The 21337-nt window shown below is 40.7% G+C and overlaps 1 protein-coding gene across 11 annotated transcripts in view; it reads left to right on the forward strand.

Moving 5' to 3' along the window:
* The window catches only part of mcf2lb (mcf.2 cell line derived transforming sequence-like b), a 31894-nt gene extending 10761 nt beyond the window's left edge, over positions 1 to 21133 (forward strand). For 5 of the 11 annotated variants that reach the window (XM_051404579.1, XM_051404580.1, XM_051404570.1 and 2 more), the window contains 32 exons: positions 1356 to 1470; positions 4704 to 4794; positions 8237 to 8356; positions 8525 to 8641; positions 8906 to 9055; positions 9147 to 9271; positions 10100 to 10214; positions 10308 to 10427; positions 11323 to 11514; positions 11666 to 11857; positions 12209 to 12368; positions 13255 to 13316; positions 13437 to 13522; positions 13715 to 13781; positions 13866 to 13981; positions 14133 to 14202; positions 14297 to 14389; positions 14479 to 14571; positions 14689 to 14814; positions 15496 to 15717; positions 15841 to 15933; positions 16096 to 16174; positions 16347 to 16416; positions 16562 to 16668; positions 16888 to 16980; positions 17256 to 17315; positions 17775 to 17840; positions 18038 to 18115; positions 18559 to 18668; positions 19603 to 19715; positions 19813 to 19916; positions 20022 to 21133. In XM_051404579.1, coding sequence (XP_051260539.1) covers positions 1356 to 1470; positions 4704 to 4794; positions 8237 to 8356; positions 8525 to 8641; positions 8906 to 9055; positions 9147 to 9271; positions 10100 to 10214; positions 10308 to 10427; positions 11323 to 11514; positions 11666 to 11857; positions 12209 to 12368; positions 13255 to 13316; positions 13437 to 13522; positions 13715 to 13781; positions 13866 to 13981; positions 14133 to 14202; positions 14297 to 14389; positions 14479 to 14571; positions 14689 to 14814; positions 15496 to 15717; positions 15841 to 15933; positions 16096 to 16174; positions 16347 to 16416; positions 16562 to 16668; positions 16888 to 16980; positions 17256 to 17315; positions 17775 to 17840; positions 18038 to 18115; positions 18559 to 18668; positions 19603 to 19715; positions 19813 to 19916; positions 20022 to 20101 — 3485 coding nt within the window. In that variant the 3' untranslated portion in view covers positions 20102 to 21133. The remainder of the gene's footprint in view (positions 1 to 1355; positions 1471 to 4703; positions 4795 to 8236; positions 8357 to 8524; positions 8642 to 8905; positions 9056 to 9146; positions 9272 to 10099; positions 10215 to 10307; positions 10428 to 11322; positions 11515 to 11665; positions 11858 to 12208; positions 12369 to 13254; positions 13317 to 13436; positions 13523 to 13714; positions 13782 to 13865; positions 13982 to 14132; positions 14203 to 14296; positions 14390 to 14478; positions 14572 to 14688; positions 14815 to 15495; positions 15718 to 15840; positions 15934 to 16095; positions 16175 to 16346; positions 16417 to 16561; positions 16669 to 16887; positions 16981 to 17255; positions 17316 to 17774; positions 17841 to 18037; positions 18116 to 18558; positions 18669 to 19602; positions 19716 to 19812; positions 19917 to 20021) is intronic. The other 6 variants (XM_051404571.1, XM_051404572.1, XM_051404573.1 and 3 more) reach the window with 6 other exon arrangements.
* Positions 21134 to 21337: the final 204 nt, after the last annotated feature.

Consider the following 21337-nt stretch of genomic DNA (forward strand, 5'->3'; position numbering starts at 1 on the left):
CAGTTAATGTGAACTGTTTCCTCCTGGCAGTTATGATTTGCAATTCAAATGTCACCTTCCTCTTCACTCTGTGTCAGGTTTTGGTTCAGATACCTACTGCCTTGTTGCTACTGTTACCTAATTTGAATTTTATTCCTGCCTCTGCATGTCCAGTTTACGATAAACATTTTTATCTCCACCAGTGTCTTTTCGTGATGTTTAGGGCATCTTTCACAGAGACTGCCAGATATTTGTGACACCTATTATATCCATTAATTCCTACAGTACTGTAAAAGCAGCCCGAGGTGACCTTGTGGTTGCGGTTGGGAACAAAGATCTAAGCAGGCGTTGAAACCATGACCATGCACTTGCTGTTGCTATAGCGATGAGAGAAGAAAAGGCAGACAGATTGATATTCCAGTCACATGCGCTGATAGAGCAGCTGTTCCACATAGGAAATGTGTGTGTGTGCGTGTATGAGAGGTGAGATCGAATGTGTTGGTGTCCACACTGATCATTGTGTACAAACATAGCAGAAGAGATGTGTTTCTTCTCCTTTTCTCTCATTTCTTCTTTCACTTTTTATTCCATCTTTAGTAGTTGTGTAAAAATGTATTTATTAAAGCTCCTCAAAACACATCAGCTTCTTGCTATGAGCGATGGGGTCTTACGTAAACAAACTTTCACAACAGTTTTGGTTATTTCTCATGTATTTCTGTATCTTCTGTGTTCTTGTCACTGGTTTGAAGGGGCGGAGCTTTGTCGGAAAAAAGGGATGTCACATACCTCCGTGAACCAATCAGGATTTATTAAATCAGTAAATATTGATGGTTCTTAGACCACTGTCAATCAAATCTGATCAACAGATTTCTTATTTCAAAATCCTAGTTATTTTGATATAATGCAATTTATAATTATATTGTATTAAAGAAATTGATTTATTATTATTATTATTATTATTATTATTATTATTATTACTATTGTTATTATTTATTATGTGTGTTTGTTTATTGTTTTAAAATGGAGGGTTATGAGACCATATCATTTGTTATGATGGATATTGCAGTTATTTTTGTACAGCCTCCAGTCATCACCAATACAGCTTTATCATCAGTGCCCCCATGTGGCCACAGTTTTGTCCTCCTCGGTGCTCTATTCCTAACTTTAATACATTAAAAAGAAAATTTTCCTTGTCAGACTGATTGACGGCATGAAAGCTATGATAAGTTTAAATGGTTTTGTCAGCCTCATATTAAAACTTGCCTCTATTTTGAGTGCTATACTGATACCCAACATCCCCAAAAGAGGTTATACAAAGCATTCTTACATACTCTAATTCCTATATATTTATATTCCTCTTTTTGACTATTTTCTAGGAGGTAGAGGAGACAATGGCAGCCCCATCATTGTGTTCCCAGAATTCCCTGCGTTTGGAGAGATCACAGAGAGAGAGTTTCACAACGTGCTGACCTACCTAACGAGTGTTCCCAGGTAAAGTCCCTCACTGGCCGGTATATACATACAAAAATGCAAACACACAAACATGATTGTTGCATGTTTTCACGCCCACTTTCTTACCTCTTCTATCCTTATTCCTCACTTTTGTAACACCACCCACTCTTAAAACTTTTCTGTGTGGACTTTGCATGTTCTTGGGGTTTCTTACAGGTCAAGTTGACTTAAATAGATGCATATAATGAAGTCTGAGAGGCAAAAGAGATGAAAATTGAGTTTGTGAAGATGCCTCATCCCTTTGTGTATGAAGTCTGCCAGTAGGTGGCAGTGGATACCTAGTAACAGTTTCACTGCATAAAGCTGTAGGCTGCAGAGGAGTTGCGCAGTGGATGAGACAGTCAGTGTATTGCATGTCTGTAAAGAAAGAGTGATTCCTTTATTAATAACATAGTCAATTGATAAACCAGGGTCTTTAATAGATTTCTGCATATTGTCTTTGTACACATGGATAGACCACATTATACAAGGGGGGATGGGGAATGTATGAAACCATCAGTTTCTCCTACTATTCATCCAGAAAACCATCTCATGTGCCCTTAAAAATAGAAACTGCAGTGATTCTGACTGTTTGAATCTGAATAATGCATACGGACAGCTGAGCAGAGCTGTGTTCTGGAGTAAGTGTGTAATGAATTGACACGAACATCTGTTCATCTCTGTATGAAAGCATACATGTGTGTTTGTAAGGTTGTAATTTGTCAGTATAGACTTTTTCATGTCAGGTACTTTTGAACCAGTCTGCTTTATTAATTTTTAATCTTCAAGCCCAGGCTATTTCATCTTGACCATCTTCTTTACTTTACTTTACTGTTAACTTCTAAACAAATCCTATGTAATCATCCATTTTGGCTGTCTAAATTTACCTCCTTCATGGTCTGAGTGTTGAGGTTCCACAGGGGTGACATAGCGTTGAGCCTCAAGCTGTTGATTACAGAGGCAGATGGCTCGAGCAACCTGAGGGACCAACACTCCGACAGGACACACAGTCCACAGCCAGAGGCCAATGTCCTACTAACTGTATTATGTCCTTGAACAGCTGCTGCTTGTTTAAAACAAATACCTTTGGATCAATATTAATGACAGACATCATTTCTAATGTTAATTCTATACTCACATGGTTTTATGAATGCTAAGCCATTTACTTTAGGCTTTGCATCTATAAACACACTCACACTCCCGTTGTCAGACCATGTTCCTATCTCTCTCTTTTTATCTCTCCTTTGCAAATGCATTTACGCATGGATCTAGTTTTGCTGATTGGTCTTATGTTAAAGAGATACAGTTGACAGTGAGATCCCAGAATTGAAACACATTCTGCACTCGTGGCTATTTAATCTGTTTTTAATTTAATATACCAGTGCCCTTATACACAAGCAGTCACTTTCAATGCTTCACTCAGTACTACAGAAGAGAGGGAATGGTGGTGGGGGTGTAGCAGTATGTGTATTTCTATATCTGCATATGCGTTCATGCAGCAAATTTCCCTCATCACTGCATTGCCATCAGGCAGAGATTTTTCACAACTCAGAGCTTAACACTTTGTCCCGAGAAATCCAATTATTATAAGGACACTCAAGCATGTGCAGCAGTAACATCACCAGGCAATGAATATTTGAATTTAAACTATTATATGTGAGACTGTTTCTGTGTACAATACAAACTGGTAACTGCTCAAAAAAAATTTATAAATTCAAAATAACTTCTTTCAGAAGCAAAATGGGTATAATGCATTCAATTAACATTGATATTTTTGTATATATCTATGAAAATGTGCTGTGGTTAGCTCAACTGCATATATACACGCATAGTCTCAACAAAATTAAAAACTGATCAAAACAATATTATAATATTTCCGATATTATTGAAAATAAAATGGGACACAAGCGATAGCTAGTCATCTGACAAACACAACACGCTTTGAGCCATTTCATCGGCTTCTTCTGGTTTTCCTTTCTCAGCCTCAGGTGCTGGTTCTTCACCATAAACCACCCTCTCATCTCAGCAGCTGTAAATGTCTTTGAGGCAGGAAAAAGCTCTTGTCCCACTCTCCTCCTCCTCCTCCTCTGCAGCTGAGATGTAAAGCAGTTTGTGCTTTGAAAGCCCAAGTGGCTGTGAGAGTCTGTGTATATGATTGAGCGCAGACAAGTGGGTATGATGGAGGAAGAGAATAGGAAAAGATGAAAGGGGAGGGAAAGTGCAGAAAACAGTGCAGTGCCACAATGAATGTAAATGTAACAGCGAGAGAAAGCAGAGAGGCAGACAGATAAACATTATGTATTTTCCTAATAAATGAAACCCTCATGCTTGACAGTGGCATCCTTTTGCGCCTGTCCCCTCCCCCCCACATCTGTAAAGATCTGCTGAATGGCTACCAGAGCTGCTCATCACTCTGCAACCATCCTGTGATAGGCTTGTGTCCCAGAAGCTCACAGTGTCTCATTGGATGGCTGAAAGATGCACTGCAGTGGGGGCAGGCTGCATGCTGTGATGGTTTTAAGCATTTGGCTCCCTTTCCTTCAAACAGCACAGCACCCTGGGATCTACCAGAAAGGTGGAGATAAAAGTAGATACTTGAGGATTTCTTGGATATTTCTACGTGAAAGGTCCTGCTGAGGTGCACCTGCTGTAGGTGCATCATGTCTTCAAGTATGCACATGGGGAGTCTCGACTCTCATTGATTGTTGGTGGTGTGTAAACCATACAGCCCTCCTTTCTCCTGGGACCAGAGAGGACAGCAGGGGAAGGGGGGCGCAGAGAGATAACTGGGGGCTGGAGGCTGATGGCCAAGAAATCTGGAGGTGTTTGACAGCATCTCCTTTCATGGACTACACCAGCTGTCTAAAGAAGATAAAGAGCAGTATAGCAGAATAACGAGCTGTGAACAATTATTGAGGTTCTCTATTGTTTCACTGTGCACACGGCAAAGGAAAACTAAAAATGTATGATTTTGTCTTTTTTTCCTCTTTGAGCTCTTGTGTTTTCTTGTTTTCTAAGGACTTTTCTGTCGTTAAAAGTAGTACAAACTTTGGTACTTTTATTTTACAATCCGCTAATGACTCTCTGTGGCCCTCCAGACTAGAATGCAGTGTGTGTGTGATCTCCTCTCACCATTCACTATGTTGTTAAATCAAGCTCTGCTCACCCAAGAACCACCTAGCTGGGTACAATAGACCACTGTTTCATTTGTGTTGCCTCTCTGTGTGTTCCAGTTTGTCCTCGACAGACGTGGGTTTTATCCTGGTCATTGATCGCCGGCAAGACCGATGGGCGGCCGTCAAGGGGACCCTGCTTCGCATCGCAGTAAGTCAGTCTCTGTGCGACCATGCACTTACTTTCTGTGTCTGCATTGTCTGTGTTTTGAGAGGCACTGGCCTTGCACCCTCACCCATGGGGAGAGGTTTGTCAGCCCAGAGAGAGATGTTGGGAGGCTCCCCATCTTTCTCTCACCACCCCACCACTAATATCACTACCTCCCTCGGGGGGTTGATATGAGCCAACCCCGTCCTTGAACTCTCTCCCATCACCATCACAGCCTGCCATGTGTTTCCATAGCTACACAAAATAAACAGTCACATGCCAAAAAAATACAGAAGGAGATTATGTTTTTTTTGTTCACTCATTGATTTGAATGTTTCACGTATGATGTCAGCATCTTATTATTTACGACTGAGAAACAACAAATGTATTTACATATCACAAAAGGCTAAAACAAATTTAAGACACTGAATCTGCTAAATTAACAGATAACTAATACTCAGCCTGGTGGAAAAGCCTCCATGCTGTGTTTCATGAGGTGTAGCCTGCATGCCTACTTAGTTTGAGTCATATTTTTTAATTCTTTGCGCTGTAGTCAGTTGCTGTATGCTCCTGCAGGAAGGGGAACTGTTGTATAAACGGTCTCTGTATTTTTAGCACATCATTTGTTTTCCTATCACCTCTTTCATTGCTACTAAATGGTTTTTATTACACCTTTTTTTAAGACAGAGAGCTGATACTAATCATGTCATTTTCTCATCTGGGAACCGAGCTGCTTATCTGTTCATCATCCGTTTCATGTTTTCTGGAGGGAGGTGATGAAGCACATGCGTGTGGGGGAGAATCACCCTCATCACACAATCTTTCAGCATATTTCTTTTTTGGGCTAAAACAACAGGGAGTTGACTAGCACCATGATTCGCTGCCAGTGTAGTACAGACATGTTTATTGTTGTTGAAATACAGGAAATGGAAGAATGTTTTTACAAATGTCTTGTAGGGTATACAAATATTATGTAATTCAATATGAAGGTTGTACATAAAATAACGCTTTTTTTGATTGGAGAGACCCTCCATCTTCATGGAGGCAGAAGGCTACAAAGCAATAACTCAACGCAGAGAGGGCTATATGAAAAGAAATGTCTGAGAGAGAGAATGAGAGATGAATATCACCCCCTTTGGTCTCAAGAGACATGGGAGACCACATCGCTCATTTCAAATTAAATCAACCTTTATTAATCCCACAAGGGGGACTTTTACAGGCTGACAGGCTGGTAATAGGGGGCATTCACTCATCCTTGCAATAATGTCCTGTTTGGGGTGATTCAGCCAGGCTGCTAAATGGATGATGATGAAAGCTGACTCTTTTCAAGCTGCTGCTGTATGTTTGTATGAGAGACTTGTTCATGAGCTAAATTACATTGTATTCAGAGCATACTGTGATGTATTCACTCAGCGAGCTTATTCAGTCAGTGTGTACATGTATGATTATGTGTGATAGAGAGAGAAGAAGTGAGGGTATTTAATGTTTACTCCCTTTTTGTGTGTCTGTGCATATGTGCACACTTGTGTATATGTGCTTGTTTGAATGTGGGTCAGTGTGTTTCAAGGAAAGCTACTCGTTGCTGTGCATGGCTGAGCTTGATCTGATGACAGACAGAAAGTGTGTTTATAGACTGGTCCTAATTAAGTCTATAGAGTTGCTGTCAGTCCCTAAAGCATACCCTCCCCGCTTGTCATTTATCTGGCTCATCTTTGAGGCTTTGTGTGTGGTTGTGTGTATGGTTGTGTGTGTGTGGTTGTGTACGTTCATCTCTCAGTCTAACACTGACAAAGAACAAAGAACAAGTAGACCATGACCACGACTGCCAGCGACCACAGATCCAAGCAGCACGGTTGAATGCTTAGACGCTGCAATATACATTTAAAGGTTAAGGCTGGATATACTCTGTTGTCCACAGAGCCCGTAAAAAGACCCAAACCGACAATGGATTTTTAGCAAACATTACACGTAAACATGAATTACTCATACAACAATATATGGGGTGCCTGGATAGGTCACATTGTGGAGCTGGGGCTGAGACCCTGCTGCAGCACCCCAGGTTTCCAGTCTGAACTGTGGCCCTTTGCTGTGTGTCATCCTCTCTTTCTCTCTCTTCCCCCTTTCCTGTCTTTCTTCAGCTGTCAATAAAAGGCAATAAAAGCCCCCCAAATGTTTTTTAGATTAATAAATAAAGGAATATATCATGAATGTGTTTTTAATAGTTGTTGGATGACAACAGAGCTATACAGAGGAATAATATATAACACTACACATGAAATACTTGTGAGTAGGATCAAAGAGGATCAGTTTTTTAATTTGGATCTTTTCATGGGATTTGTTGTCAATAAGGAAAATAAAGACTCTTGCCAGACTCATCCTTGAGGAAGCCAGTTTATGGGTGTGCTGCACAACATTTTTGAAACCAATACCCATATTTTCACTCCATATAGTAGCTCTTCATTGTACGGTAGCACCTACTACCACGTTATAAAAACAGCACATGTGAGCGGACATTTCCACAGTGCTTCCTCCTGGCCTTGGCAGGTCAGCAAGGACAAACACTAAATTGATTTATTAATTCCATTAACAGTGCCTAACCCGAGTGGTTTATTAACGATGTATAAGTTGTCATTTCTGCTTAGACCAGCGTTCCCCAGTTCACTCGGGAATGCCGGCCAATCCTGCGAATCGGCCGTTTAGGTCATTAGCTAATTAAAGTTGCATTAACAATTGCATTGCCTCAGGAGGGGAGATCAGTGTCTGTGCTCAACCATCATCCAACTGCTTTCACAGCAGTACTGACTCTGTCAGTGGGTGTCAATCATGACATTTTAATTGCCATTTTATTGGTTCTATTGGCTAAGCTGAGTGTGGGGTAGCCACATAGCACAGTACAGTAAATATGAGGACGATTAATAAGCATGCTCCGACAGCATCTAGCAAAAGATTCTTTTAGTTACGACATCTTGCTTTATGCTGAGTATGCAAAAGCAAAATGTATCCATGTGCATCACCTCATATTAACAAATGAATCAAAACTGTGCTAATTTAAGGATGCCAGCTGGGTAAAGAAAATCCTGAACACATGTGCCTGCATACACATGTATGAGTTGGTGGCAACTCCTTCTACCTCATTACTCATGCAGAAGTATCTCAGGGGCATGAAGATTAATGTCCCTGCCACAGGACAGTGCCCTGCATCCCCCACATCTTTCGCATTCTCCTGTACTCCACATACATGCCTGAATGTGTTTGAGTGAGAGTTCTCACATGGGACACACAGGGACAGACAAAGGGATGGAATAATACATAGAAAGTGCAGTCTGTCAGCAGAAAGAAAATAACATTTCCTGCTGAAGAGTGATGTATAATTGACTCAGGGCGGAGGAGGATCCTGTCTGCTCTGTTGCACAAATGACAGTCTCCATCTACTATCTCATTTCAGGGCTCCTTCCCAGGAAACCTCCAGCTGGTTCTGGTTCTGAGGCCCACCACCCTCCTGCAGCGTACACTCTCTGACATCCTCTTCAAGTTCAACAAGGATGAGTTCAAGATGAAGGTGCCGGTGCGTACAGTGACTCTTTCCTCTGAAATCATCTAGAAACATTATATACTTGCCTCTTAAGCCCAATTCAGATGGTTGAGGAAAGAAGATTTGAATGCAGTTGCTCATAAAATGCTAATTAATATAATTATCATCAAGTACTTAATAGTTCAGGTGTTTGTGTTTCAGGTTATCATGCTGAGCTCAATAACTGAGCTGCACTCCTACATCGACCGCACACAGCTGACCCAGGAACTCGGGGGAACGCAGGAGTACTGCCATGAGAAGTGGATCTCTCACCGCACTGTATGTACACTATATACACCACCTCAGTGGCCAGCATGGACAACTTAACACTGTCCTACACCACCATTACAAGGCACTTTATTAATAGATGAATGCATATGGTGAAATAAGTCCTTGTAAAAGCATGTACTTTACTTTTTTATGAAATCAGAGTAAAATCAAGAAAAGCACAACAGCAACAAAATATGCAGCCAGTAAAAAGCGACTTTATTCTCATCATGAGCGTGCATACTGATAATCTTTGTTGTGTCTTGTATGTGTCAGGCTATTGAAGGCTTTGCACTGATGGTAAAGAGAACAGCACAGATCCTTCAGTCGTTTGGGACTGAGCTGGCTGAAACTGAACTCCCCAATGAAATCCAGGCCACAACCATCCTGCTGAGCACACACACCAGCAAGAAAGACAAAATGAAGGTAACACTACTAACATACCAATACATTACTTCTCTATATATCTATGTGTACAGCACATTAAGTATGTATATATCACTCCATCTGTCTGTAGGAGGATCTGCTGGTGGCTCTGGATCAGGGCAGCAGGCTGTTGGAGAGCATCAATGAGCCTGTAGTGCGAGACCCCGACCACAACATGAACCAGGACGAACTGGAGAACCTGGCTACTGTGCAAAGGTTAGAGAGCTGATAGAGCTGCAGGATGGCTGCTAAAGACAGACTCTGTGTTCAAATTGTATGGATGGAAAAAAAACAAAAATAACACAAACAAACCGAAGTGATAATGTATATGTAAAGCCCAGGTTCCAACATTATACATAGCATATAATCAAATAAAAATGATTATGGTTACATTTACGCATTATTAACTTTTGACACTGAAATATTAAGGTGTCAAAACTACTTATTGTGACGTTGTAATTATTCACAGATTGAATATAAAGCATTCTTTATTAGGTTATGCTATGTTAAGTGAATTATTAAAATAGAAAGTTGAAGAAAATAATTATAAAATGTATTATGTTAATTGATATATATTTAAATAATTTATTGAGCAAATGTGCCAAACGTTCTCAGTTTAATATTTTCATTTTTGTTTGTTGCATTTCAGCCTCTCAGTTTCAGCCTATCAGTTCATGTAACAAAGATTAAAGCCACCAGACTTTTTTTTAATTTGTTGTTGGTGGCAGATGATTTGTTCATGTCTGTCTCAGCTCTGCTGTCAGTATAGTTGGAATGAGAGTTGGCAACGCAGTGTGCTTTGAGGTCAGTCAGCATGGTATTTAAAGCAACACTGAGGGCTCTGATTGCCATGTCAAGGGGGCATTACCTCATGACATGCACACATGCAAACACACAGAAATGAAATATGCAAATATCTCAGTCAGCATCCCCACTGCATTCATACTCTATTAATTTCTCCCCCCACTGCTTTTGGTTTACTCAACTGCCCCTTTCAATCGATCTCATTCCTGTCCCCCATCTCGTTCTCTGCTCCTCTTTCAGACTGCTGTCTCAGCTGGATGAGACAGCAAGGGCTTTCGATGAGTTCTGGGTGAGGCATCAGACCAAACTGGAGCAGTGTCTCCAACTGCGCTACTTTGAGCACAACTACAGAGAGGTGAGATGGAGCCGGTTAGCTTGTCCATACTTCAGCAGAGTCCCTATGATTTTTTTTTAAACTTGTAAACTGACTGTGGAATTTCTGCTGCAGGTGAGGGCTCTGCTGGATCAGGTGTCTGAGAAACTTGCAACCTTCTCTGAGGTGGGGATCAGCCCAGCCCACGCTGACCATATCTTCTGTGAACTACACACCTATGAGGAGAGACTCTGTGTAAGTAATACCCAACCACTCACAATTAAAGCTTTGTCTAACTGTTGCATGAATAGATGAATACTATCTTTGTAATGTGGGTTTATTGTATAACCATTTCTGTTTCAAATCACTGTTAAATACATATATAGAGTGCTGTTTTACATCTAATCATATAACTTAAGTTCAGTCAGTCTCCAGTCAGTCTGAAAGTCTAGAAGACGTTTTTCAGCAGGAGATTTACATTTTGTGCCAAATAATGAATGTATTTGGTTGGTGTTGAAAGTGGGATAAAACAGACTACAGTGAGCCTGTCACTATCACAAAATAATCTGATTATCACAATAATATTCAGGTCTATATAAAAGTATCTTACTTTACTTTCTTGAAAAAGGTCTGACAGAGCATAGTTTCATTGCAAAGGCTGCAAAATCAGAACATTTTTATATATTTATTAATATTTTATGTTAATCTGGATCCAGATCTGCATCAAAATTCACATTTCAATAATGCAGATTTGTCCGATGGCGGCCATAATTTTGGGGTAGTACTTAATATATCCAGGGCTTTGTAAAAAGGAGAATTGTGTTAAAAGTCACATAGCGTAGTTATTTAAATATTTCTGTATTCCTGTGGGGAAAAAAAGCATCACATTTTGCAGAACAGGTGCATAATTCCTTACATTTTGATTGTTATTGGACTCTTTCATTCAAGAGTTATGGCAGTTTATGTCAAATAGGTTTTGGCTACAAAAAAAATGACAACCATTATAGAAAAACTGTATTAGATTTATTTAATAACAAACAGGTTTCAGAATCCAAACTCATCCAGATATGAACTGAATTTGGTAAAAAAGAATAATAGTTTAAAGGAAGACCGATGGAGTTAATAACTAGCACTCCACACTGGTCCACAGGAGGTGCTGGACAGAGCCTTGTTGTTGGCCCATGAGGGTGATGAACTGATCCAGAACTCCCACTATGCCGAGGACTCCATTCAGCCCAAATGCAGCGAGGTCAGAGCGATCAGTGAGAATGTGAGCAGCAACCTGAAGGCCAAGAAGGAGCACCTCATCAAAGCCATGGAGCTGCACCGCTGTTTGGAGAGGGTACAAAGATGACACACACACACACACACACACACACACACACACACACACACACACACACACACACACACACACACACACACTCTCCCATCGTACTTACAAGGTCTTGTTTTTTTTTTTACTGATTATTCCTCCTCTGATGTCCCCCCAGGCTTCTAAATGGGTTGATGATGGTATATACCTGCTGGCCTCTCAGCCAGTAGACAAGTGTCAATCACATGAGGGGGCAGAGTTAGCCCTGCAGGAGCTGGAGCGTTACCTGGAAAACGCAGGCCAGAACCAACTGACAGACCTCAGTACCATCTGGAGAGAATATGAGGCAGTGCTCAACCAGCAGTTGAGGGTAAGACAAGCAACCAAAGATTAAATGTGCTGAACATGTTGTGGGAGTTATTTTGCATTGTTCTTTCAGTTATCTGTTAAGATGAAATTATGAGAAACTCTCTAAACCAACTGAGCAAAAGCAATCAAGATGATCTTTTATACTGTAAAGCTAACCCACAAAAGGTACTGCAATATCGAAGCCTGTGGCACACACTGTCAGATGTAAAAGCTGCCAGTATTCTCAGCACTGGCTGAAATAATAGACACATAAACACTTATATAATAATTATAATGCTGACAAAAAAAAAATGAAATAAGCATTAGGTGTTACAGCACATGTTGGAGATTGACACTACTCTGATAACTTCAGGACCAAGTGGAAAAGGTGTTCCAGAAGCAGACGTCCATGCAGGAGATGTTTGACAAGAGGAGGGTCAGCCTGAAGAAGCTAGCAGCCAAACAGACCAGGCCGGTGCAGCCGGTAGCCCCCCGACCAGAAGCCTTCATTAAATCCCCTCTCAGTTCGCCTGGTCAGTCCCTCGACATCCACACCACTTATTTTACACAATGCAGAGCCAATTCACATGTTTCTAGAGCCTTTTATGCTCTTCATTATAATGCTATTCACATTATGTGTAGCCCTTAAATGTACAGTATCAGACTCTAAATTTAGACTCCATTTTCCACAGCTATTGAACACAGAGTAAATGGATAATGTGGATATCATTTATGGCCTATACTTATACTATAGCTACTTTTTAAAAGCTTTCATTGTAGATATAAATAACCCCAAAATTATAGAGGGCTACAACTACTGAGGTACTTAGTTCTACTTACTACTATTTCTTAGCATGCATAAGCATACACTCATGGATGGCTTTTGGTCTGTGTGTTATAGTTTTAATAGTGAACAGTAGCATTCATAAGGACTTTTATGACAGGCTTTTCTTTTCAGTATATGAAAATATTAACTCCTGTTCATTTTAACAGTTCTATGAACAAAATGTTAAACCAGGAAATCCTCTAGACCAGAAAATAAAAATGTTGTTTTATCTTCAAGACCTTAACCCGATAAGTGGTGCTTTACTTTTAATGTCTAGAATTTGTAGCTACAACAGGACACTAGCATAAACATCAGTTCTGAAATTCTTATTAAATCTATCAGCACAATGAAGCCGCAGTTAAACAAGGGCTATACATTTTTATATATATATTTTAAAAAGTATTTTAATACCTACTGTAATAAAAAACATGGTATATGTCAGATTGGTACAATTCCATAACCATATAATTTCAAGTATTTTGTTGCACAACAAATTGTGTAAATTCCCATGGTGTGTTTACAGCTTTATTACTGCAACAGTTAAACATGGTCTTTCCCTTTATTCTATTCATTCTCACTCTCCCCTGCCACAGCACACAGAGCACAACAGGAGAAAAACTGCTCAGAGACAAACTCTGGGAACAACTGTGAGAAAGTGAGTGGACTACTGTCTGACTGATTACTAATTCTGGTCGATCTGTCTGTCCAGTTGTTCTATAAAGTTTGTATTTGACTGTCCCTTATCATTTTGATCTGATGTTTTTTTTTCTTCCAGGGAAATGGCCAACTGCAGAACGGAGACAGTAACAGCAGACATGCCTCTCTGTCAGAGGAGGAAGAGAACCTGGCAGTGCTCAGGAGGTGGGGGATCAGCCGTCACTCTTTCATCTGTAATCAAATTACACGGCAGATGGACTGTGTGAAAACAGTTCCCTCATTATCTATGGAGCTGTGCATCTACCTTTTCTGAGTGTGCCTGCCCCCAAATTTTCCATTTGATCTCTCTTTTTGCCTTCCTAGCTGTCTCACTCTCTATTCTCTGTCTGTCCACAGGCACGTTATGAACGAGCTGCTGGAAACTGAGAGGGCCTATGTGGAGGAGCTGCTCTGCGTATTGCAGGTGTTTATTCACGCCACAAAATGTTTATTCTTCTGTCCTTCACTTGTGTCCAGAATGTCATGTTTTGTTTTTGTGTGTTTACAGGGATATGCCTCTGAGATGGATAACCCAGCGATGCTTCCCCTCATACCTGCTCCTTTGCAAAACAAAAAGGAGGTTCTTTTTGGCAACATGCCAGAAATCTACCACTTCCACAGGAGGTAAAGGAGCGCCATCTACCTGTCATTGATAATATTAATGCAACATGACTTGACACAGTGTCAGCCATTAAAGCTAATCTGCATTTTATTCATTTATTTTCTGTTTTTACTCTCATTCTTCATCGTCTTTTCTTCATTTCGTGGTTTCCAGGACATTTCTGAGGGAGCTGGAGCAGTACACCGACTGTCCAGAGTTGGTTGGAAGGTGTTTTCTGGAGCGGGTGAGTAAATTATGAGATTTTCAGCACAGAGATGTGAATCCAACTGTGCTGAGGAAGAGGTGTCTTGAAAAAAGTTTCCACTATCTTCCTCTAGATGACAGACCTGCAGATCTATGAGAAGTACTGTCACAACAAGCCTCGCTCCGAAAGCCTGTGGAGGCAGTGCTCGGACTGCGCCTTCTTCCAGGTGAACAGACAGTCAGCACCTTCAAATTTTTCAGTAATTATTCTTCACTTTTATTTGACACAATCCTTTTCTTTTTTGATTTCCATCAGGAGTGTCAGAAAAAGCTGGAGCATAAACTGGGCTTAGATTCCTACCTGCTGAAGCCTGTTCAGAGGATTACCAAATATCAGCTGCTACTGAAGGTACGCTACTACGATACTGGCCACAAATCAGTTGGACCGTTGAACTCCCTTTTCAGTGGGATTTCTGTTCTTCAGCCATTGCTTTGAACTGCATGTTTATTGTGTTTCTGATAACAGGAAATGCTGAAGTACAGTAAGAGCTGTGAGGGAGCCGATGACCTGCAGGAGGCACTGACCTCCATCTTAGGCATCCTCAAGGCTGTCAATGACTCCATGCACCTCATTGCCATTACAGGATATGAGGTAAGACAATAAACAAGGGAGCATATGCTTTGTATAGCTCAATTACATGAAATGTAAGACATTTTGAGCATAGCATTTCAAATATGATGTTGTGCAAAAGCCACACTGATCTGTCCTGGAATAGCACCATATTGGAATTTAAAGCAGGAAAATACCAACAAAGAAAGAGGGATACAAAAAGGGAGAACAGCTTGTTTGTGGGTGTAGCTAGAGGCAATTGTTTGAAATTCTGAATTCATTGCTTGTAAAAGCATCATGTAACATAATACAAACACACACAGAGATCTGTTCATTCTGTGACTACATTGGACCAAAGACCAAAGAGATTAAACTGTTTCTGATGTAATATTTCTTCTTTTAATTTGTCTCTTCATGAGTGATAAAGAGGCTAACACTTTAACTGTCACTTAATTCATGAAGGTTGGATGAAGATAAAGGAGGAAAGTGACGTGAGGACAGGAAAGTGAGACAAATTAGACAGGCCCCTCATTATGTAAAATGAAGTGCCTGTCTATGAGATAGACAGGCTTAATATTTTATTAGAAAACAGGAACACATACTTAAGGCAACTGTTTCCATGAAAATACACATTATTCAGAGGACAGACAGATCGGTCAGAATACAGACACTGCGGTATGCAGCCCTTCAGCTGTATCTTACAGCATCTTTAACCTTTCTCAGGGTAATCTGAGTGAGCTGGGCAAGCTGCTGATGCAGGGGTCGTTCAGCGTGTGGACGGAGCACAAGAAAGGTCATGCCAAGGTCAAGGATCTGGCCCGTTTCAAGCCCATGCAGAGGCACCTCTTCCTCCACGAGAAGGCCCTGCTCTTCTGCAAGAAGAGGGAGGAGAACGGGGAGGGCTACGAGAAAGCTCCTTCATACAGTTTCAAACAGTCCCTGAATGTGAGCACCTCTACAGCTACAATGTTACAATTCTGCAGCATTTGTCTCTTATACTGCCTCTCTACTAATCTATTTGTATTTATAACATGTTTTACATTATTTCCTTGCTATCTCTTTTAACAGATGAGTGCTGTTGGTATTACTGAGAATGCAAAGGGAGACAACAAGAAGTTTGAAGTCTGGTGCAACTCCAGAGAAGAGGTCTATATTGTTCAGGTACATTGACAAATAAAAATGAATAGTAGCTCTGATGTCAATAAGTATTGTCTTTGTAGCTGAAGTCTGATTCCTCTGTGCCATACTGTCATCTATCCAGGTAACAGTGGTAAACGTGATACAGTTTACAATCAGCTTTTTCATATTATTATCCTATTTCAGGCACCAACGGCTGAAGTAAAAACAACTTGGGTGAATGAGATCAGGAAGGTTCTGACAACCCAGCTGGAAGCGTGCAGAGGTATAGAGAGATTATGTGCCCTATTTCTAAATGTAACGTTCACACTAATATACATTTTTAACCAGAAACTGAAACACTAATAATTTATCAATAATGATTATGAATGAAAAATCTTTGCAAATGTTCCAACAGGGATGTTTTGACGTGTTTTCGCCCCCTCTCTGTGTTTCAGCCAGCCAGCAGAGGGCACCAGAGCCAGTTTTCCAGTTCCCTCCTGTGCCCAGTGGAACAGTCAGTCTCAGGTAAGTCTGTGTTCTCCACCTCATTTATAATCTCTCACAGTTGAAATGAACACTTTGATTCATGGCAACCTTTTCAAATGAATGTGTGGATAATTAGGAACCATGTTTCCAGAGTTTCCTATGTTCAACTTTTGTCCACCCACAGTCCATTCAAGTCTGGTCAGAAGAGCTTTAAAAGGGGAGAGGAGAAGAAAGCTGAGCCTTGCAGTCCGGATGTCAACTCTTCTTCTTCACCAAAGTCCACAGGAAAAGGTGAGCACAGAGACTAAGAGTGATCCAATTATACAGAGGACACCCCCTCCACTTGTTTTGTACCTCTGATGATTAAACCATGTGTTAACTTCTGTCTTTTCCACTGAATCAAATAACTTATTCTGTCTTTATTCCTTTTCTCACTTTACACTTGCTTAACTTACCCTCTTCTTTCCTTCTTTTTGTCCGTCCCGTCTTCCTGTTTTTCCTCTGGGTCAGATGAGGCTGTGACTAGCCCTACCTCAGACAGAGCTGCTGTGGCTAAAAAGCGCTTTACTTTACAGGGCTTCAGTAACCTCAAAGCTCAGAAAGGTAACTGTTGGCCACAGTCAGTTTCATATCCAACATATCACACCATCTTCTGTATTTGTATTTACATTTAGTTGAGTCATTCAAAGAATATATATTTTGGAAATATATTAATTGGCTTTCTTGCTGAGAGTTGGATTAGAAGTTAGAAAAAGCATTTTACCTAGATGTTGAACTATTCCTCCACGTAAGTCCCTGAGGGACAAAATAACTAAAGTAGTAATATATTTTCAAGATGTTTGGTCAGTGGGTCAAATACTGCATGCTTCCCTCCACAGAGCCCTCATCTACTGACGATAAAAGTTTTACATTACCCATGACGATCCTCCTGTCACCAGGTATCACATAGCTCTAGACCCTGGTTTTATTCAACCCAGCCCAATGCCTTTTTCACAGCTTTGACTTTGTACAGTGGGAAAAGCATTAACGTTAACCTCTGATCTATTCAAGTGTTAACAATACCAAGACCCTGAAACTGAAGCTAAATGGAATTCAATCATCATTAATTTGATTCGTTGCTTCTGTCACATGTCAAAATGTCTTCAGTGAAAAAGGCCTGTGTTGCTTTTGCGGTCTCTTACACAACATTGAGCTGCATTTTGCAGGTGCTCTCCTTATTAGAATTAGTTTTCTACCTCTGTATTAGCTGCCTTTCTTTAGCCTGTCTGATCCAGCTATTGGTTTACCATTTGTCCATTTTATCATCAAACATTTCCTTCTGAATCAATATGTTGGTCATTGTTTCTTTCTTGCTTCAATAACCATCACTGACCACTCTTTTTCTCACTTAATGGCAGGATCTCCCACAAGCCCTGATCACAAGACAAAACGCCAGAGTGACCCCACACCTTTTGGCTTCAAAGGTAGTTATGTTGTATTGCAACAATATCTGCAATCTTCAATATCTATAAACAATATCTGCATACCCTCCATGTCTGGTTAGTTGTTCACTCACGATGCTTGAGCGCAGCCTTGGTCTCTAACAGTGATGAGTTTCATTGGCTGTAGCCGCTGCAGGGTGGAGTGACTAGCTGTGTTTCTATTGCCTCCTGTTCCTCAGATGCAGGTCCTCCCCCTCTCCACCTGAGCAGGGCCAGGTGGTTCAGCACCTCTAGTCTCTTACAGACAAAGTGGAGAGGTACACTGGCACCAGCCGGCTCACGCTGGCCGTGGGTCGGACCCACTGTTTCACTACTATAAACCCTTCTGTCTTTCTCAGTTTTGCTTTGCCGTCCTGCATCTCCACGTTCCCTTCAGGCTTAGTGAAAATCATAGAAATACACACTGATACGGAGGAATTTTTGCCTGCCACTTTTCCTTTGTTAGTGTAAAACATAGAGGTGCATGCCTGTCTCCCCAGTCTTAGATTTTTTTTGGTAATAGTTGTGAAACTAACTGTGTCATGCTGGGATTCTTGGGATTAGGTGTTTTTCCTTCTCTGTTCAAAAGAGCTTTTTATGGTTCTTCCTATCACTCGTTTACACTTGTAGATCTCGTCACTGAAGGTCACGCACGTGTTTGACAGCAGCTGAAGCTAATTGTCGCTGTGAACTAAATACATGAGTTTCCCTTCCCCCCCAGGCTGGAACAAGGCCTCCCTGTCGCTGGATGCCTCAGAGGAGCATGACGGATATTCCAGTGCTGAGGATCCTCTGAACTCTGACCCAGAGGACGACAACGGCAAGAAGCTGGTGAGTCGCTGTGTGGGACAAAATAAGTTAACCGATCTGTGCTTGTATCAGTTACCTTGTGGGGACCAAAATCTGTTTACACATTCAAATTAGGGGGACTCACCTCCCATTGTCCATAAAGTTTGGCAATAGGGTCGGGGAGTGTAGTGGTTATGATTAAGTTTCAGGTAAATTTCAGGGAATAAATATGTCCTCCAAAGTTACAAAAACAAAACAAAAACAAGTGTTTGTAGTAACATTATCAGATAATAATGATCATTTGTCATCTTTGCCCATAGACTATAGTGTAATTCCTAAGGTTATTATTAAGGTTATTTTTCAGTGACTGTGTCCTGTCTTTTTTATGCAGATATTTTATTTATCACCATTTCTATTCATATATCTTTCCATCGTGATAGATTAAGGGTGTAAACCACCTGTAGTGTAGCTACCACATTGAAATTCTACATAACTAACTCTCCAGTTTTAATAAAGGCTGCAGTATAATTCACATTTACTTACAGCAAACAGTTGCCTATATACACTTCCACCAGACACAGAGTTGCTTTTCTTCTTTCTTCTTCTTTCACCAACTCCTGAGAGAAATAGCTATCTCTGTAGATGCTAAATGATCCACTATGTTCACCAGCTAGTTGCTAATTTTGCCTGTTCTGTTGTTAGTTGCTAGGCAGGTAGCATACAGTGGGTGGGTGGAAAGAGGTTGGCGAGAGCAGGGAGACTGAACCAAAACAATAATGTAAACTAAAGACAGTGTGCTGAGGGCATCTGCAGAGTAGGGTGATAATTGTCAATGGGCTTGTCAGTGACCCCTTTAATATTACATATAGTTGTTGTTGTAGTTGAACTAATGCAACTCTTGATTTGTTGTTGATTTGTGTAACTTCTGACAAAGTTGATGAATCCTATTCTATCTCCAAATCTTGACTTTGAACAGTGTGCTGGCAAATATACAGTGATGGCTGACTATGAGAAGGGCGGCGCTCAAGAGCTCTCAGTGAAGAGCGGAGACATGGTACAGCTGGTGAAGGAGGGGGACGACGGACAGTGGTGAGAAAACAGCCCCACCGCTGCAGAAATTGAAAAAGATAAATTAGCAGCACTTCTGTAATATAATACTTTTGTGTGCGTGTGTCTGTTCATACAGGTTTGTGCATAACCTGAGTACGTCTAAGGAGGGCTGGATCGCAGCTGCTAATCTTATAAAGCTCATTGGAAAGTCCAAATCTTGCCAGTCTCTCACCAGCTCAGGTATTCAAACTATCCCAAATAAAGTGTGTGACACATGAACAGAGCAAGAGAACTACATCTGACATTAATCCTCTATGTGTGTGTGTGTTTGTGTGTGTCTGATAGAAGGCAGTGGCTCTGGAAACCTCAGCACATCGTCCAGCTGCAGTGAGACCTACACAAGCTTCTCTGACATCAAACCTTGAACTCCTCAGCACTTCCTCCATCACCAAACTGCCCTTGCGAATTGCTAGCATCATGTGGCTATCTGTACTGTATTGCCAACGTCGGTACTCATAAGAATTTTGTCAGGTTTCCACAGAAAGCTGTATTTTTTCAGTTTTTAAAATCATGCACATGCACCAGTTATTAAGATAATATGTCTTACATGTGCACATGTTGTAGATTTAATTGTGGTGCAATTGTGCAGTGCAGGTACTGGATAGATAAATACATCACAGTATAGTAAAGTGATCTTCCTCTAGTCATACACTTGTCTGTATATTTTTATGAAGAACAGAGGATCCCTGTGATTATAATGTAATAGATGTATGAATGGGCCAGCGGGACTGATCTCAGTTAATGCATCTATTTGTGTTCTCATTAAAAGTGCAGAAAGATCAGCGATCAAATGTGGATGACAGTTGTCTGCACTAATTCACCCAGGAGTTTATAATTCCACAGTTACTGTAAATAAAAAAAGAGGGAGAGAGAATTAAATGTGCACAGCTTGTTTAGCTTGAATGAATGTTTTCTGTCTAATCGCCCCCTGCTTTTTTCCTTTACACATGTTTATTTATTTTTAAGAAACAAAAAAGGTACTCACATACCGGTAAATTTAGTCACTTTTTAATTTGCTTCTCATCTCTTCTTTCCTTAATGTCCTTTTGTCTTCCTGTCTGTCACTTGTCTGTGGTTGTCATTAGAAACGTGTTCTGCCACCAGCTGCCCAGACTTTGTGTATGAGCTTTTGTCTTTTGGGGTCTCTGAGGGGCCTCATGGTCAAACTCTGTGTACGCTACAGTTTAAAAATGTTTCTTCATGTGAATAATCAAAGATAATTGTATAGCGCTAACTTATTCCCCCATGGAGGTTCTGAATGTAGATATTGTTCATTAATATCTGTCCGTCATGAAATGTTTGTTATTTGAGATGCTATATTGTACATTAAGTATGGTGATGTCACTACTTGGTGACTTGTCTAATTTTTTTTACATAAACGACTTGTGATAACTCCGTCACAGCCTCTTTTGTCTTGTGTGTGTATATAAATGAAGGCTTGATACCTGATTGCACTACAAATGTCTCATTATCGCTCTTTATAGCTCAATACTGATGCATTATTCGACGGCTAAAGGAAATGATGTGTGTCTGAAACATCTGGAGCATTTGTGGAGGCTGATGTAACACATAAAGGCAGGCAAGGCCTCAGATAGCTGAGA

The sequence above is a fragment of the Dicentrarchus labrax genome, unplaced genomic scaffold, assembly GCF_905237075.1.
Source record: "Dicentrarchus labrax unplaced genomic scaffold, dlabrax2021, whole genome shotgun sequence".
In the NCBI taxonomy this organism is placed as follows: Eukaryota; Metazoa; Chordata; class Actinopteri; family Moronidae; genus Dicentrarchus; species Dicentrarchus labrax.